At 47.1% G+C, this 19,105-nt stretch overlaps 1 protein-coding gene across 3 annotated transcripts in view; it reads right to left on the reverse strand.

Annotated features, from left to right (window-relative positions):
• SLC67A1 (solute carrier family 67 member 1) overlaps positions 1-19,105 on the reverse strand; it is a 154,865-nt gene that overhangs the window by 27,819 nt on the left and 107,941 nt on the right. For all 3 annotated transcript variants that reach the window (XM_014579428.3, XM_014579427.3, XM_006134904.4), the window contains exon 8: positions 14,075-14,175. In XM_014579428.3, coding sequence (XP_014434914.2) covers positions 14,075-14,175 — 101 coding nt within the window. The remainder of the gene's footprint in view (positions 1-14,074; positions 14,176-19,105) is intronic.

Genomic DNA, 19,105 nt, shown 5'->3' on the forward strand with positions numbered 1-19,105 from the left:
TGCTTTTGCACCCTTCGCACCCCCCTGTGTACAGGCCTGAGAGAACCCCTCTAGACTTGTGGCAGGAGGGCCATCCAAGAGGGGCTGGGCTGAAGCAGTGGGACTGGGTCAGGGTAGCTCCTGGCAGTGCAAAATTGAGCTGGTGACAGGCCATGGCGGTGCAGGGCCAGGGCCAGGGCCAGAACCCTGGGGCAGCTTGTGGAAATGGGGCCAGAGCCTGCAGGCTGCTGAAAGGCAGGAGCTTGTGCTTTCGGCAGCCCACAGCACTGGGGCAAGGGCTGGTGCCAGCGCCGGCAACCCATGGCAGTGTGGGGCAAGAGACCCGGAGAGCTGCAGAAATGGGGCCAGAGCCCGCAGGCTGCTGTGGGGCTGGGACTGGAGCCCAACCCCTTGGCAGCCTCCAGCAGCTCCATGAGGGCCAGAGCCAGCCTGCGGCAGCCCGCACCACCACAGGCTGCTGGGGCCCAGTGGACATCTGGCAGGGGCAGCAGCAGCAGCGCCAGCAACCAGCACAGAGCCTAGCAGGGGCTGGAGGTAGTCCCCTCCTACCTCCCCTAGCTGGCAGAGTCGGTGGCTGGGGGCTGTTGCAGGGAGCCTTCTCTGGTCTGGCAAATTCCCTGGTTCAGGACCAGTGAGGCCCTCAGGGGGCCAGATCAGAGAGGTCCAGCCTGGACTAATAAAGCTTAGTTTACTGGATGGGGTGGGGAGGGAGTGAGAATATGCTATGCCAGCAAAAGCAGTTTTGCTGGTATAAACTGCAAACCCACCAGAAGCACTTTTCTTTGCTGGTAAATATTAGGGATGTAAGACCAGGCCTACGCTAGATGCGGAAGGTCGGTTTAAGGTACGCAACTCCAGCTACGTAAAAAGCAAACGCTCCCATTTGCTTCCCTTACTCCTCACAAAAGGAGGAATATCAGACACCAGCAGGAATGTCCCTCAGCGTTCGATTTACGGGTCTATACTAGACCCACTAAATCAAATGCCAAAAGATCGGCCTCCAACGTGTCGATCTTCCAGTAAGTATAGACGTGCCCTGAATGTGTATCCATGCACACGGTTAACCGATGAGCCTGGGCTCTTCAGCTAACCCTCACAGTTGCATGCAGCCTCCCTTCCCCCTAGCTGCCTCTGCATCAGAGGCAGCAGGGAGTGGGGGGAGAGGCGGGAGCTAGTGCTCATGGGAAGCCAGCTTAAAAGCGTGAGCACCGGCTTTGCCCCCTATATATGTAAACATGTCATCTCAGCAGTCACATATTTCCAAAAAATAAATGAATTTTACCATCCCTAGTAAATATACTTTTAAAGCATTCCTAGTACAGACATGGGCTCAGTACATGTATTCTGGAGGAGGTTTTATTCACATCTTTTCTGTGATGAGAGCACTCTGAAATCAGAACCATTTTACAGTGCTGACAGACTTGCCAGGCCCCTGGGCAAGGTGGGGGGAGCGTCGTTCCTGGAAGGGGCGAGGGCTCAAGTGGAAGGGCTGGGGCCTGCTAGCACCCCCCCTTTCCCACAGCCAGCCCTCAGAGTGCTTGGAGCATGCCATGCGGTGCTCAGACAGCGATTTTAAGGGCCAGGGCTCCAGCTGCAGCTGCTCCTTTTGAATCACTAGGCCCTGAGGCAACTGCCCCATTTACTTTACCCCACCTTGTTGGTTGGCCTGCCTGGCTGAGAAGGGCTGTGTGTTCCTACAGGCCTGCAGAGTCCTTGATCAAACAGCCTACAGTGATCAGCTCTTTATGCCGGTTGTACCATATTATAGGTTTTAGGAAACCTGCCTGACACTTGCTGAGTAGCATGGAGGTGGCTTCATTATCAGAAGCTCTCATTTGGATTTATGCTGGCATAACCACGCATAATTATACATCATCATGTATAATCATGTAGAACAACTTCCGGATTGATCCCTGGCTTTCTTCCATTAAAGCTACTCATGCTACTTTCACCTAATTGTCAGACCTCAGCAATTCCAGTTTTGGTCATATCCACTGGCCTTTCATCTCCCAGTGAAATAATTCTTTGTTTTCCTTGCCTTTAAGACACTGCATTCCAGAACCCTCTTCTCATTCTCTGATCTTATTTCACTCTTCCGTTGCCCAAACCTCAATTCTCCCCCTTTCCCCTTGTCACTGAGCTTTGTTTTATAGCTGTACAGCTCTTTCCAATATCCTGTGCTATTAAATGGTGTGTGTTGCCTTACTGGGCACAGATATATTGAAAAATAAGTTCTACGCGGTATTTAAAAAAAAGTTAAAACAACCCAACTTACCCCTGCTGTTAGACATCATAGCTGCGTCTAGATTGGCATGATTTTCCGGAAATGCTTTTAATGGAAAAATTTTCCGTTAAAAGCATTTTCGGAACAGAGCGTCTAGATTGGCACGGGCGCTTTTCCGCAAAAGCACTTTTTGCAGAAAAGCGTCCGTGCCAATCTAGACGCGCTTTTCCGCAAAAAAGCCCCGATCGCCATTTTCACAATCGGGGATTTTTTGCGGAAAACAAATCTGAGCTGTCTACACTGGCCCTTTTGCGCAAAAGCTTTGCGCAAAAGGGACTTTTGCCTGAACGGGAGCAGAATAGTATTTCTGCAAGAAGCACTGATTTCTTACATGAGATCGTCAGTGTTCTTGCGGAAATTCAAGCGGCCAGTGTAGACAGCTGGCAAGTTTTTCCGGAAAAGTGGCTGATTTTCCGGAAAAACTGGCCAGTCTAGACACAGCCCATGATCCAAAGCCCAGTGAAGCCAGTGGAAGGATTTCTTCAAAGAGAGATTGAGAAAATCTACATCGGAGTGGGCAAAAAGGCCGCTGCAGGCCAGATCTGGTCCGCTAAGCAAGTTGATCTGGCCCACGGAGGCCCTGCCACTCCCCCCCTTCCGCCCCCAGGCCAATCAGGACCTGGGGAAAGGGGGAGTGCGCAAAATCTCCTCCTACCCTGTGCCCCCACCCTGCAAGGAGCGTGCGGTGCTTAGAAGCGCCATGCTCTCCTGGCAGGGTGGGAGACCTCACATGCCCCCTGGGCCTTCAAGCCCTGATTGGCCTGTAGGTGGGGGGGAGGAGTGTGCAAAGTCTCCTCCCACCCTGCCAGGAGCACATAGCGCTTCTAAGGGCTGTGCACTCCTTGCAGGGCAGGGGCAGGGTGGGAGGAGTCTCTGCCCACTCCTCCTACCCTCTAGGCCAATCAGGGCTTGGGGAAGGGGGGAGAACGTGAAGTCTCCTCCTGCCCTGCAAGGAGCTCAGCACTTAAAGTCAACCACCAGCTGCTGCTCAGCTGACAGTTGACTCTAACCGCGGCGCTCCCTTGCAGGGCAGGGGCAGGGAGCGAGAGACTTCATGTGCTCCCCTTCCTCAGGCCCTGATTGACCTGGCAGCAGGGGGAGCATACAAAGTCTCCTCCCACCGCCAGGGGCACCGGTACCTAGAGGGAATCACCAGCTGTTCAGAACAGCTGACGGCTCTCTCTGGGGTGGGCAAAGACTAATCAGGGTCTGTGGGTGGGAAAGCAGGGAAATGTTCTGGCCCTGCCCCTTCTGCCTGAGGCCTTCCGAGGCTGCCTGGGGCCACTTCAAAAACTATTGCCCATCCTGATCTACAGAATGCTCTTTACTTGTAGATGTAAACATGCTTCACAAATGAGGGTAAATATCATTACCTTCATTTCACAGGCAGGGTCTTTGAAAGACTGAACATTTAAGCAACTTGCCCAAGGACAAGTTGTGGGTCAGTTGCAGAGCTGGAAACACAACAAATGTGTCCTCCTGTCCAGTGCCCTATCCGCTACTCTGCATTACTGAAGTTTTCTGGAAAGGACATTCATGGGTTAGAAGACCCTCAAATGGTGGAGCATCAAGGTACACCAGCTGAAGTTCTGGCTCTTGCAGCTGGAGACCATTCAAAAGTGGACTAGATAATCTGATACTTTCACTTACCTCTTGAGCCAATCAGAGATACAAAAACTTCATGACAAACAGGTCTCTCTGATTTGTTGGTCTATCAGACATGGAATGTTTCATTTTGATCAGATTGCAAGTATTAGCTTGGGACAGATTCCCCCATTACGTTTTGGAAGATTCCTTTTAAAAACAAATCTCTTTTGTTAAGATAGTTAAGAAAAACTTAGAATGAAGATGGACCAGAGCCCATGAGCTATGGCATAAGAAAAGGGGTCTGAAAAATTAGAGACTATTTGAAGTACTATTGTATAGCAAGACAGCTGAATTTAAAAACATGGCATGGACGTGCAGTAAGGAGGCAAGATACGCTATTGTGAGACCACTGAGTATTATTGAAGACAATGCTGGAATGGGACCTGTAGACCCTAACCACATGGCATGTGACCAGCTGTGCTTGTATAACGCTCATCTGACCCATTTGCAACAAACACCATTTGCATGCACACTGCTTTCTCTCTGCTTTGCAACCAGGGCTGAACTGTACTTGCCTAACGAGTTAACATCAGTGCATTGTGGGAAAATCATGGCAATGATCTTACAGTGCCTCTGCATAGGAGAGTCCAGCGGAGCAGCACCTGTACAATATGGACCCATGCATGCTGAGTTAGTCTACAGTACAGAGAGAAGGGGGAGGACGGAAATCTAACTAAACTGGTTACACAGGCTCACGCGGTATTGGGAGGGAATTCCCATCTATACTGAAAAAAAAAAGAGTCAAAGGAATTACAAGATAACAGCAGCATGCCAGACAGTGGTTACTAACCAAGTAATAACCGGGTGGGATTGTAAGGACTTAAGAGACAATCATGCCACAAATTGGATACAAGCTGCATTAAAACTTACAGTGCAAGACCTCAGCTGAAAAAAATGGTTACTTCCTTTTTGTTCTTCAAGTTGCATTGTTCCTGTCCACTCCAACTAGGTGTGTGCGCACCATGTACACAATCCCCGGAAGGTTTTTCCCCTAGTGGTACCCATCAGGCGCCCCCTGGAATCATGGCTTCATGGCGGTGTATACAGGTCCTTGCTGACCAGGTGCCTCTTCAGTTGCTGGATACTCTAACAGCGGGGAGGCGGGTGAGTCTTGGAGTGGGCATGAGCAACATGTCTCAAAGAACATGAGTTCCGTAAGGCAGGTAACTGTCTTTTTTTCAAATGAGGGTTCACGTCAATTCCATCGAGTCACAGACCACAGGACTGCTCTTCCAAAAGTGACATCATCTCTAGCCTGCAACATAATGGCAAAGGGCCTCATCGAGGTGTGAACAGACGACCGCTCCACTGCCCTGAAGAGGTCTTGGATACAGGAACCTGCACCAGGAACATTGCAGATGAAGCTCGTGCTCCTGTGGAGTGTGTCATTAATGCTGGTCCAGGATCTCGGCTAGGTTGCAGCACAACCTGGTACAAGCTCTGACCCATGACGAGATCCTTTGGAACAACATCAGGAACCCCTTTGTCCACTCAGCAGCTGCAAGGAAGAGCTATGTCGATTTCTGAAACGGCTCTGCCCACTCAGTGTAAAAGGCTAATGCTTGTCTGACATCCAGGGAAAGGAGCATCCAGCCTGGTTCTCAGCATGTTGATCAGGGAAGAACATTGGAAGAAAAATGTCCTGATTTGCATGAAACTGTGAAATTACCTTCAGGAGGAAAGCCGAGTGCACCTTGTTTTTATAAATCACTGTAAAAGGGGGCTTGGACATCAGGCCTTTTAGCTTGGACACCCTCCGGGTGACATTATAGCCACCAGGAATGCCACCTTCCAAGAAAGGTAAAGTAGAAGCATATTCATAGGGGTTCGACTGGAGAGCCCATCAGCCCAGGCTGCGATCTCATGGGGGAATCGGCTGCCTTACTTGCTGGTACAGTCTATCAAGCCCTTTGAGGAAGCAGCCCTCCACGGGATTAGTGAATACTGTCCATCCAACTGGGACGGAAAGCCGAAATAGAGGCTAGGTGCACCTTTACCAATGATACCTCCAGGCCCTTCTGTAAACAGTTCAGGATGAAGGCAACTGCTGATTGCAATGGAGGAGTGCCCTTCTGCAGAGATTAAATCAAAACCCTCTTCCATTTACTCAGATCAGTGGATGGCTCTCTGCTGCCAAGGAGACCGTCCCTAACTAAGACTGAGCATGCAAGCTCTAACATGTTTAGCCAGGGACTTTCCATGCTGTGACGTGGAGAGCCTCTCGGCTAGGAAGCTGGAGGCAGGCCTGGTCCTTCCTGATCAAATTCGGGAGCGAGGCAGAGTTATAGGCATGCCTAGCAGTGTGGTGAACCAGTGCTGACATGGCCGCGCTGCCGCTCTCAAGATTACTGATGTTTCCCTTTGTTGGACCTTGAGGAAGACATTGTGGGTGAACGGGAATGGCAGGAATGCACACAGCAGCCTCCCTTCCCAAGGACGGAGAAGGGCATCTGCGAGCGAGCCTGGGTGTGATCTAGGAAGGAGCACAACTGCTGACACTGTTGTGCCGTGTTGCAAACAGTTATGAGGAAATTCCCATCTTTGGAAAATGCTGATTATGACATCTGGGCAGAGAGATCCCTTGTGGCCGAGCTGAGGCCAGTTCATTCCACGTGCCAGGAAAGTTCGATGCCTCCAGAGGTATCGAGTGAGTGAAGCAGAAGTCCCACAGGGCAAGGGCTTCCTAACACAGGGGAGAGGAGTGAGCACCTCCCTGTCTGTTTATATAGAACATCACTCTGGTATTGTCTGGCACAACCGACATGTATCTGCCTTGTACATGGGTTTGAAATGTCTGGCAAGCCTGGCGCACCACACGAAGCTCTCTGACTGATGTGCCACAAAAGCTGCACCTGGGACCAACGACCTAGAGTCCTGAATCTTCGTAGGTGCATCCCCATCCCATCGCCAATGCATTTGTGACTAGGGAAAGCAAGGGCCGATGCCCGGAGACGGGTATTCTCTCACATACTGTCTGCAGGTTGGGCCACCACCGGAGGGACTTGAGGTGCTGAGGAGTGAGTGAGACCAGTCTGATGGTCTTGGTTCAGCCTGTATGTCCAGGCTAGCCAACCCTGAAAGGGACGGAGTTGCAGCCTGGCCTGCTGTACCCCCACAGGCGTGCCAACAGCCACATGCCCAGGCAGTTTCAGGCAATTCTGTGCCACAGGGGCAGATCACTTGCTGTTCGCAAGACAGAAGCTGCTCCAGTGACTGTCACTGGTGATAAGAAGGAACCGGAGAGGCAAACAGTCAGCAGGGACCTAACAGGGCTGGCCCACAACATTTTGGCACCTGAGGTGGGGAGCTCAAATTACGCCCCCATACCCTCTTTTCTCCAGCCTGCCTGTTATGTCTCTTGTGCCCGCCTTCCTCCAGCACAGCACTCCACCATCTCTGTGCATGTAGAGCAGAGAGAATACATATGCACCAGCAGCAGACACAATTTTCTACACTCTGGGTCTTAGTGGCGCCTCCCCCACCCCCCCAGTCTGGCACCTGAGGCGGCCGCCTTAGTTCGCCTCATGGTAAGACCAGTCCTGGGACCTAAACATACTGCCATGAAGGCACAACTCCTGGGGCTCCACAGCCGACCCAACGGGGGGGAAATCTTCCGTTCACTGTGCACATGGTGCACACACCCACTTGGAACTGACATGAGCAACCACTCCCAAGAGCAGTGTTGTTCGTTGGTAAAACAAATAGGAGTGACATGGAGAGAGAGGACCACAGGGGAGGAAGGCTCCCTGGCTGCAGTTATGCTGCACGAGTTGTGTGTGTGTGGGGGGGGGGGCGGTAATCTGGACTCAGAGGGCTGTTGAAGGGATGCACTGTGATTGCATAGCAGGAACCCAGCACTACCGAGGCTCCTTGTGCACTCAGGAGCAACTGAAGAAATAAGATCCCAAGCAAGGCTTTAAATCTACTTAAGGGGGGATAGGTGCTAGTACAGTCCTCCTACTGCCTCAGGAGAGCCCTGGGGCTCCATCCAGCTCCAAGGAAGCACTCTGCATCTGCTCTACAGCCTTGGGAGCAGAATCCCATTCTCCCCTGGGGAGGGGCACTGGCTCCCTGGAGGTGGCTCTGTGGTATGTCTACATCTTGTTTCAAAACCTGCAGCCATGGGCCATGGAGCTCTACAGACTCAGGCGTGTGCTATGGCTCTAAAACCTGTGGAGTAAAGCTACGGGCTGAGCCTGAAGACCAGGGTGGGAGCTGGCTTTCACTCCAGTCTGATCGGTGAATTCAGAGAGCTGTCAACACGACTACTTTTAGAGCCCTCCTTCCTACGGTCCAGGAGCCTGAATACAGATCCTGAGCCTTGGGCTCCCCCCTCAACACTGGGGAGCCCGCGCAGGTGCTCCAGCCCTTCCCCTCCCCCCACCCAGTGCTGGCCCACATTTTGGCACCTTAGGCGGGGAGCTCAAATGACACCCATATGCCCCCTCTCATGGGCCAAAACTTTGAAAGGTCTCAATTCTGCCTTCTTCCTGCTCTATTCCTCTCATGGGCCTGCTCTGCTACCTACCTGTGCACCAGCAGCAGACACAATTTTATACACCCTGGGTCCTAGTGGCGCCCCCCCACTGTCTGGCACCTGAGGTGGCTGCCTCATGGTAGGGCCTGTCCTGCCCCCACCCAGCGGGGCTGGAACACACAAACTTCACTAGCTTGGGCCCCCCTAGCCTGGGTGTGCAAGGGGAATGTGGAGAGTGTCATTCTGCTGCTCACTTGTGTGTGGCTCCCGACTCATTTTTCTGTGGCCCCTGACCCCTATTTTAGAGCATTAGCCTGACTCTGTAGGCCTGGGCTCTGAGATTGGCTGCAGCAGTTTTTAAAACACATTGTCAGCATTCCCCAAGGGGCTAGGTTGTGATTGAGTGGCACTAAACCCAGTTTGGAACTTTGAATCTGTTCTTTGAAGCAGCATTACAGTATTCAGGGAGGCTCCCATTCCCACGGACTAGTCAGCTGTTCAGTAATTGCTCTGTAACGTTCACTTTCACTGCTTGCACAATCCACCTCCAGAGAGGTGATGGATGCATTGCTTACCGGCTGGTCAGCTTTGTGTTCCTCTAGGAGATCTGGGATTCCCATCAGCCAGCTCAAATGCAGACGTGCCCTGAGCTGCTCTGTATGGCTCTTTAAGAGGCAGGCGGGCAGCAAGAGAAATATTTTCTGTCAACTACTCTCCTCTCAGATTGACACAAGGCTTTTTAAATTACTTTCCACCAGTGCTTGAACCAGATGAGTGAAGCCAAGAGTGGGTATTTATTTATGCCTCCCCTTCTTGTTTATGCTGCAGGCTAACAACAGGGAAAATGGTTGAAAAAACCCAGAGTCAACAGTTGGCGCATACCACCTTGGGGAAGGGAAAGGAAGTGGACCCTATCAGTTTTTGAAAGGATTCAGGGCAATAACCATTATTCCCTGGGGAGGTTAGGGGAGGCAGAACCATTATTTCTTGTGTGAGAAAAATGCTGGCATTGCCAACCACAAGGATTCACAAACCAGGGGTCAGACCTCCAAAGTCTTGCGATTTTCTTAAAAACCACAAGTTTAATATTAAATATATAATTCTTTTTATTTGCCTAACAGATTTTAATGGATCATGTTTTCACTGCAGCCAAGAAAGCCAGAAAATACTTTTACAAACCAAAACAACCACCCTGAGAGCCCCCTGCAATCACATGACTCCAGGAGATGGGGCTTTAAGAGAGACCTCAGGTATCATGAGGCTCACTATAAAATTGCAAGCATTGGTAATGCATTTCGGGAGCCGGTGGGTAGAGAAGGGCCGTACCGTCACTTGCTTCCCTCCTGTAAAGCTGCACTCCACTCTTCTCTACCCCTTGCGTGTATGGAATGCGTGCTCAGAACACAAGCAGACAACAAACACTTTTCTCTTCCCAGCAGACCAGCTGCTTTATTGTTTCTGAAACACAATGAGGGTGTGTGTTTGGCTTTACTTATAACTAAACTACTTTGTTTTGAATATACACAGAGAGATTTAAAGTAAACACTGCTTGATTTCCCCTCCAAACACCACCATTCATTTCTGTGATGCCAGCAGCTACCTTTCTACCCTATCCCCTGAAGGTGACAAAAGCACAGCTCCACATATCCTGCACATGGATAAAAAGGAGTCTCCTGCATCATCTATAACCTGCAGATCTCCTCACAGCACGTTAGACAGACATTTTGTAGAGAAAAAATAAAGGAACAGAAAATCTAATCTGTAGCTGAGGATCAAACTGATGTGGTTCATTGAAAATTTGTTATGAATAAGGCTTTAATTTACTTAGTGAAGCAGGGAGTCCATTCAGCAGTTGTTTATCAGCATTCATTCATTTAGAAAGGCGGAATTCTCTTGCACCCAAACCATACACAAACACCTTCAGTATCAAACAACGCTATACCACAGAAACAAATATATCTGAAATACCAATCTAAAGAAAGATGTAGGTAAACAAATGGGCTCTACTGGACAGACTTGGCTCACCTGCAATAATCTCAGTAGAAAATAATTTAAAAATTAACTCATTATGGCCACCATCTACATCAGATGCCTTTAGACTGTTTTACTGAAAACACCATTCTTGCAAAGTTTCAGCATCTTTAAGGCCTGATTCTCAGGTGGTGGAACTACACAGATTTGTGTCAGCTCAAGATTTGATCCTGTTTACCTAAAACTTGTGAAAGTGAGCTATAAAATTTTAAAAAAATCTAGGGACTTGAGTTGTCCCTAGATTTGTGAACAGGATTCTCTTAATAATATGGCTGGTGAGTGGAGATGGGAAATCATCAGTTTTCTTCTTTTTTTCTTCCCTAGCAAATTTTCCTTTCGCCTTTGGCTCAGTGGCAATATTCTACAATGGGGCATCACAAAAAACTAAAGTCTCACTACAGCCCACAAACCCCCCTAGTTATTTGTGATGTACAGCATGATGCATACTAGGATACATTCAATGAAGCAGTATAGTTCAATTTCATGGATGGAAAAAGAATTTTCAACATTCTGATTAAACATTGGGTACAGAGTTTATTAACAGACATTGTCTTATTGGCTTTGGTATAATTCTACGTCAGTAGTAACTGTTTGCAGAATCAGGTCCTTGGTTAGCATAGAAATCCAATTATTATTAATATTAGAAATACAGTGGCACCTAAAGACCTCAGGCTAACTGAAGCCCAATTATCATAAGACCCATACAGACACACAGTGATAGACAGTCTCCCTGCCAAAGGCTTGCAATCTAAATGGACAAAAGAAGTATTGTTGCTATTTTACACTATCAGCGTTTTATAGATGGGGAAACCGAGGCACAGAGCAATTAAGTGACTTGTCCAAAGTCTTAAATAAACTCTGTGGCAGAGCCAGGATTTGAATTTGGATTTCCTAAGCCCCAGTTCAATGTAATTCGGGGTTAGAACTTAGCTTTCATTTTTACCTATAAACCAACTTTTGATATTTCTGCAGGGCTACATCTACACTGGCCCCTTTTCCGGAAGGGGCATGTAAATTTCACCAGTCGTCGTAGGGAAATCCGCGGGGGATTTAAATATCCCCCGCGGCATTTAAATAAAAATGTCCGCCGCTTTTTTCCGGCTTTTTTAAAAGCCAGAAAAAAGCGGCGGACATTTTTATTTAAATGCCGCGGGGGATATTTAAATCCCCCGCGGATTTCCCTACGACGACTGGTGAAATTTACATGCCCCTTCCGGAAAAGGGGCCAGTGTAGACGTAGCCCAGGTGTTTACATATCTTACTATTTTCTGAGAAAACATTGGTACAGCATCATTTGATTTTGTCCCCTTTCTCAACTATCGTATCTGAATCATCCCAGTTGCCCATTCTCCTCACCTCCTGGCTATGTTTCTCCTTCATTACAGTTTTTATAACAGTCTGTCAACCCTGGTCTCCACTAGGACTTTATTTTGAAATAATACCTCCCCACCCCCAGTCAAATTTATAAGCAGAGCATCCACACTACCAAGCCTGTTATTGTGAAACACAGGACATAGAATTTGAAATCTGTACTCCTGCTTTTCATCAGGAGCGACGCTAATTCTGAAATAGTTATTTTGAAATTATGGCAGCGTGGACACTCCAGTGCCACTATTTCAAAATAATTACTTCCCAGAGTAATTTGAACTAAGTACTCCCCAGTGCTTCCTGGAGCTCTGAGTCTAAGATAGCATATTCACATTAAGAGAGCCCGCCTAAGACTAATTTCAAGGCTTCCCTGTAGTGTGGACACACTAGTTGGAATTTGTTAATTCGGGAGATATTAAGTCGAATTTACTAATTTTGAAATAGCTTCCTAGTGTAGAGATGGCCTCAGAGTGGATATGATTCCTTTCTCAGTCTTCAAGGTACCTATAAAAATGCTGGACCCAATTATCCACCAGTGTGAGCTGGCAGAGCTCTGTTAGAAATTGGGATAGCTCCATTTACTTACCAGCTAAGGATGTGGCTGGTTGATTTTAGAGCAAGAGCTACACTTTTGCTGTGCAAAAAGCTAGGACAACATGTCAATTCAGCACTGTACTCTGCTCATGGCTTAAAACTCAGTGACAATAGTAGTCAAATGGGAGAGGGTTTTCCAGAGACACTCCATTCTCAACAACTATCCTAAAGCACAGAAGAAACGCTTATTTATAATTATTTTCTAGGTTCCAGACAAATGATCTAGTCAGTGCTCTCCACAGGCAAGAATTACATTTCACGGGGATTACCCAAAATGCCTGTAATGGTGATCCTCTACCTGAAGCAATCTGCTTTAACTGCAGCAGGGAGGGTGATGAAGTGCACGATTAGATATTAGCTAGGAAGTAGGTGGCCCTTCCTTCAGCTCACCTGGTAGATCAGCTGCCTAGAACTCTCCTAGGTCTTGGCAAAGTCTTTCTGCTATGTGCCGTGGGCCTTCGGGCTAGCCTATACTCAGGCCCATTGACAGGCAAGAAGGGGGCAAAGGAGACAGTTGCCCTGGGACTAGGAGATTCAAAAGAGTCTAGAGCTCCTGACCACCACTGCTACCACAGAAATGGTGGTGGCCAGAGCCCTGAGCCCTTTAAATCACCACCGGAGCACAATGTGGTGCACTCTGCATGGCTCTCAGGACAGGATGGGAGAGGGCACTGCAATACACTCCAGGGAGCGCTGAGGACGGGCTGCCCTAGACTTGCCCTTTCCACCTGAGACCGTCCCCCTTTCAGGAGCACGAATCTGGCCTCCTGCACTTTGCCCAGTGGCCTAGCAAGTCTCTCAGCTCCCTTGCCCACACCAGAAGCAATATAGTCATGCAGCTGCACCATTGATGCTTTATGCCAATAGGAAAGTGATCTCCTGTCAGCATATTTACCGTAAATTAGCGTATATAACCCACGCACATGTATTACCTGCACCCATGCATAACCCGTGGTTTTTCCTAATTCTGTAAAAAAAGTCTCAGATAACCTGTGCACATGTATAGCCCGTGAGAGATGAACCACAGGTACTGTTAATGAACAGCATTTGTAATGAAGTATTAATGAACCACAGATGATGACACTGGATTCGTGCACAGAGAGACAACAAACGGGCGGTGTCAATAGTAGCCATTCAGCTCAAGGCTCACCTTATGGCTATGGAACAGAAAATCTATTATTTTAATGGGGGCTCGGGAAATTGGGTGTACAAATTTATGCAGAGAAACAATCTGTTAGTTCGCGCACAGACATCTGTTGGCTAACGGCTTCCCTACGAATGGGAGAAGAAAATGGATGATTTTAAAACTTTTGTACATAAAGAAATGAATCACCCGGGCTTGAAACCAAACATTACTGCCGCTATTATTAAATTAAAATATGCTGCTTTTATCAATTAAGAGTCAGTCTTGTCTTCCTGTAATTTCAGTAAAAAAAACTTGTATAACATGCAGACGAGTGTAGCCCGTGGGGAGGGTTGGGGGGGATTGTAAAACCTTGCATAACCTGTGGGTTATATACGCTAGAAGATGGTACTCTACCTCCACAAGAGGCAGATGCCATGTTGGCAGGAAAGCATTTCCCACCATCTCAGCACCTGTATGGACAGCGCTTAGGTCACTATAACTTTCGTTGCTCAGGAGGGCGTCTGATTATACTGTCACATTCACTTACCATTTGAAGGACACCAAAATATGCCATCAGATATCCAGTGTGTGCTGCCTCCAGCCCAAAGAAATTCATAGAGATGATGGAAAACATAATCAGGAAAAAACCTACAGAATGTATTAAAAAGAAAATATCTTTCAGGGGTATGGGAATATATTTCCAGTGCAAGTGAAGGGTCACGCCCTGCTTGATGTAAAGACAGGGGAGTTGCTCTGCATTAACACTGAATGCAGAGATGCAGTTGGTTTTTTTTTTTTAAACTTTCATAATTTCAACGATTACCTTTAAAAATGTAACAAGGAGGAAGTTAGATACAATCCTGCTCATTAATAGAAGCGCTTTGCATGGTTTTATTAGGCCAGCCATGCTAACTTTTAGGATAGCACAAGAACGAAAAAAAAGTTCAGGCAAGAGTATAACCAGGGGATAGTTCCTCATTCCTTTCTCCTAACTTCAGATTTCCATCACTGGGTTTGGAGTCTCAACAACAGTCTAAGGACAGGAGATCAAATACAGTAGTTTCACTGTACACAGAGTGAATAACTTCACTGCATGTGGAGTTTCTGTCTCTCATGCATCTCCACTGTTGTCAACACACAGAGGCAGTCAAGCAGTATGGATGCTCTCTGCCCACATGGGGCATGCTTTTCAATTACTGTATTTCTCTCTCACACACACACATGCTAAAATTTTGTATGGTATAAGATAATAAAAACTTCCAAACTACCCCATAATGTACTTGTAAATCTCAAATGTGCTAATGCAATACATTACAAACAGGAAATGCCTGTTCAAGGTAAGGTCTAACATATTAAGTAGATATTTGCCAGAAAACAAAAGTCCAGCAAAGGATGTCTGAGGATGGGAAAACAATTTACTGGCAAATGACTCACTAATGCAGCTGCAGCAGAACGATTTTGTTCCCATTTTCTGTGATGCTGGGGATTATAATTCCCAGTCAATAATGTTGTACACTCACGTAGGTGTTCCCTCTGCCCACCCGGTACAAGCATACAAGTAGATTATTTTTTCTTTGTAGCGTTAGATGCATTTAGACAAGTACATATATTTTTCAATGGAAAACCACAAAAGCAAAATGTTAACTAAAGGCTAGTTGGCCCAAAGTGTATTGTAAGACATATTAGACTAGTCCCTCAGTGGGTGAAAATCAGCGGAACTATACCAATTTGTTCAAAATGAATATCTGATCTATTCACTCCATCAATTCAAAACTTTTTCTGGGAAACTGTCTTGGCTGACCAACAGAATTAAGATGGCTGCTGAAGTTCCATCTACTGTTCGCCTTATGTGTTTGCAATGTAAAGCTAGACAGTGCACTGAACAACTATTGGTTAGAATAATGAGCGGGGAGAGAGTTGAATTCACTGTAGAATATTCAAAGAAGCTGAGCACTCACAGTCAGGGCCAGACTTCCAGAAGAAATTTTTTAAAACTTAAAAAAAGGACCTTTCTTAACATGCCTAAATGGGAGCTTAACTGCTTTGAAAATCTGAAGTAAAGAGTCCTTGAAAATCTGTCTGTGACCTCTTTTGAAAATCTCCAATAAGAAGGACAAGTGATGAGCCTTGCACAGTGGAAAAAGGTATACGTGGCTTGGGAGACTCAATAAAAACAGGGAAATTTGGACTAACACATTAAAAAGCAGCTAAGTGACTTAGGTTCCCACATATCATATTCAAATGGTTTTTGGGCACTTATGAAATAAGTCCCCACTAACTTTCAGTGAGAATTAGACCTATGAGACATATTATTTGGGGTTCTTAATTTTACACACATTAAAGGGACCTGGATTTCAGAAAGTGCTGAGCACCCACCCTCTGAAAATCAGACCCTTCTCGAGGGCCTCAAATTGGGGGAACAAGAACAGAAGCACCAAAACCCCCTAGTCGCTTTTAAAAATTTTGCTCTAAGTTTTACTAAGTGCATTTTGGAAATGTGATTTAGACTCTTACTTAGAGCTAAATTTTCAAAGGTATTTAGGCGCCTAAACATGTAGACTGGCAAACAGTGGGATTTTCAGAACTGATGAAGTACCAATTTCAAAATCCCACCAGAGCCTAGCTGCGTCCTTAGGCAACAAAATATCTTCGAAAATCTGGGCCCTAAGGCATTTTTTAATATTTGATATTTGGTTTGTTTTGCTTTCTCTCTCTCTTTTACTATATTTTAATGGGGCATTTTTTCCTGCCTAAGTTGAAAAGAAGCACTGTCATGTAGTAAAATACCCTACACCTTGGTCTTAAACTGATACTCCCATTATTAGAGGTACCCAGACAACATCAGCCCATCTTTCCATCACCACCCTGATTGAAGTTACCTCACTTAGGAAGGTACTCATTATTGCACGCAAGTTAATTTTAATGAGTAACCACTGTCAACTTGCCTCTATATACATTATAAACTCATACAATATAAATAGAAACAGGTCTGTAATTTAGATAAATTAACTAATATAATTATATGTTTGCAGTAGTGAGATGAAAGTAAATGAGAACATTCATTTGGAGTTTAGCCTCAAGCAGCGAGGTGCAAATAAGTGGAACACAGCCAAATCACCTCAGGCTGTAATCATGTGGCCAATAACTTGATGCCAGACCTGAAAAGTAAAGTCAGGTGCTGCTAGAGATTTAATAGGTGGAGCTCTTCTTTGTCAACCAGATGCTTTCCCAGTGTGGCACTGTGTTTCTGGAAGGACAGTCTTTCAGATGAAACTTATAATGAGGCCCTGGCCATTCAGGGTTGTTAAACATTCCCATGACATTTCCCCCTAAACGTTAGAATTTTACATAGTGCCCTACTCAGATCCGCAGCTGCTCTGCCGCTCTCCCACCCTCAGGTCAATAGAGACCTGGGGACTGGGGTGCAGGAAGTTTCCTCCCCCTGACTGGGGCACACAGCACCAGAGGGAATCGCCAGCTATTGAAAACAGCTGGCGGTTCTCTCTAGATGCCACGCACTCCAGGTAGGGCAAAGGGCAAATACTTCATGTACTCCCATGCCCCAAGGCCAATCAGGGTCTGTGAGTGGAGGAGCATGTGAAGACTTCTGGCCTTGCCCCTTCTGCCCGAGGCCCCACCCCTTATCAGGCGGCCCGTGACCACTTCTGAAATTCATGAAGTGGTCCCCCTTCAAAAATTATTCCCACCCCTGACCTAATACAAGTTCTGTGTCTGTAAGCTGGCACTTCCCCAATATTGTTAAGCACCCAGAAGTAAAGCCTTGAAACGGCGCGGTCCAGAGGGTGACACTGATCATCTGCACACGTAGTTAAAAGAGCCCTCGAGATTCTCCATGTGAAAAAGGCACGCGGGTTACTGAGTTCATCCCTTCCTGAGTTCAGGGCCCAGTCCCTTACAAAAAAGTGTGACCACTGCATTAGATTCTGACCCTCTCCTTATGTCATAAGCAGTAGGATGAGCAGATTCTTTGTACACACACACAGCAGACCCTACAGCTTCCTGACCCAACATATGGGAGGAGAAAGGGTTTTACCATTCAGTGAAAAGAGGGAGTATTCATTAATAAGCAGCATGGTCACATAGCAGGAGAAGCCAAGCTGTCAGCTCCCCTATATCGACGTCCACACTGCTATTGCGTTCTTTCGGCAGAAAGTCGAAAGAACAGAGGGGTTTTTCCGATGGCGGTAAACCTCATTCGATAAGGAAGAAGCCTTTTTTGGACAAAGGTATGTGTGGACATGGAAGAGAGTGTTTTCTCAAAAGAAGAGGCCTCCAGGAAAAAGCACAGGTGCCTTGGTGGCCACTCCGTCCACAGTAATCACAACTTAAATGCGAGATAGGGTCCAATCAATGTGGGCACTATCTTTCAAAAAAGCACATCGCTTTTTCATTGCGCTTTGGCTGGGTGGGTGCTCTCTTTCAAAATAAGCTTTTTCCGGAAGATCTCTTCCGGAAAAGCTTCTTCCAAAAGAAGCCTGCAGACTAGACGTAGCCTTTGTCTGTCGCTCTGTCTGTCTGTCTGTTCAAGAACTCCTCTTAAATGGTAAGAGCTAGGACCACCAAATTTGATATGCAGCTTCCTCTTGTCATAACTTAAAACAAAGTCAGGGTTTGCTTGTGCCGAGAAAAAGGGATGTGCCTGGAATGGGACTGCGTCTCATAAAACCATACAGAAAAGAGACAGAATCACTAGGCAAGAGAAAGAGGCTGATTGAGGGGGGCACCTCGCTATCTGGGACTGCCCCATCCCAGAGCCTCCCATCCCCAGGCACTCTTTAAGGAGGGCAGAGGGGGCTGAAGCTCCCCCCACCCTCGATTCATACAGGAACATTGCTGACTGTTCCCTTCAAGAGGGAGCAAGGGGAAAGTGCAGTTTGCTGCATTCCTCACTCTGGCTGGGGAGCACGGGGGGCAGACGACCCTGGACCTGCACCAGTCACACTTATCCCTCCCCTGGCTGTGCCCACTGGAGCTTCAGCAGCCATGGAGAGATGCTTCTCACCTGCCTCCCCCCCCAAGCTGCTACAGTGAGTGTGAGCAGGAGTAGTCCTCTGTCATTCTGAACCCCTCATCCTCAGCCTCACCCCAGAGCAATGATTCAAATGAAGCACCTACATTTTTATTTTTATTTACCCCAAACCAAAAATTAATTGAGTTCAGGACCCGAGCAACGCCAGGTACATCTGCTAATGTACGTATAAATGGAGGTAGCCAGTCATGAATAAATACTGCTAATCCAGCAATCTCTCTTTTGGTTGTTAAAAATGTGTTGTTATTTTATTTGTATTACAGCAATGTCTAGAGGTCCGAGCTGAGGTCAATGCCCCATTGTGCTAGGTGCCGCACACAGTCTGACAGATTAAGCAGACAAGACAAACAAAGGACGGGAGAGAGAAAGTCTCCTTATTCCTATTTTTCAGGTGAGGAATTGAGGTAGCTATATTACATGGTTTGCACAAGGTCACACAGAAAACCATGTGGCAGGAAATATATTATAAATTCAGCTGCAGATGTGGGCCCTAGGCCAGGAGGAAAGTAAATGGTCCTTCACCAGTGA

This window comes from Pelodiscus sinensis, chromosome 4 (genome assembly GCF_049634645.1).
Source record: "Pelodiscus sinensis isolate JC-2024 chromosome 4, ASM4963464v1, whole genome shotgun sequence".
In the NCBI taxonomy this organism is placed as follows: Eukaryota; Metazoa; Chordata; order Testudines; family Trionychidae; genus Pelodiscus; species Pelodiscus sinensis.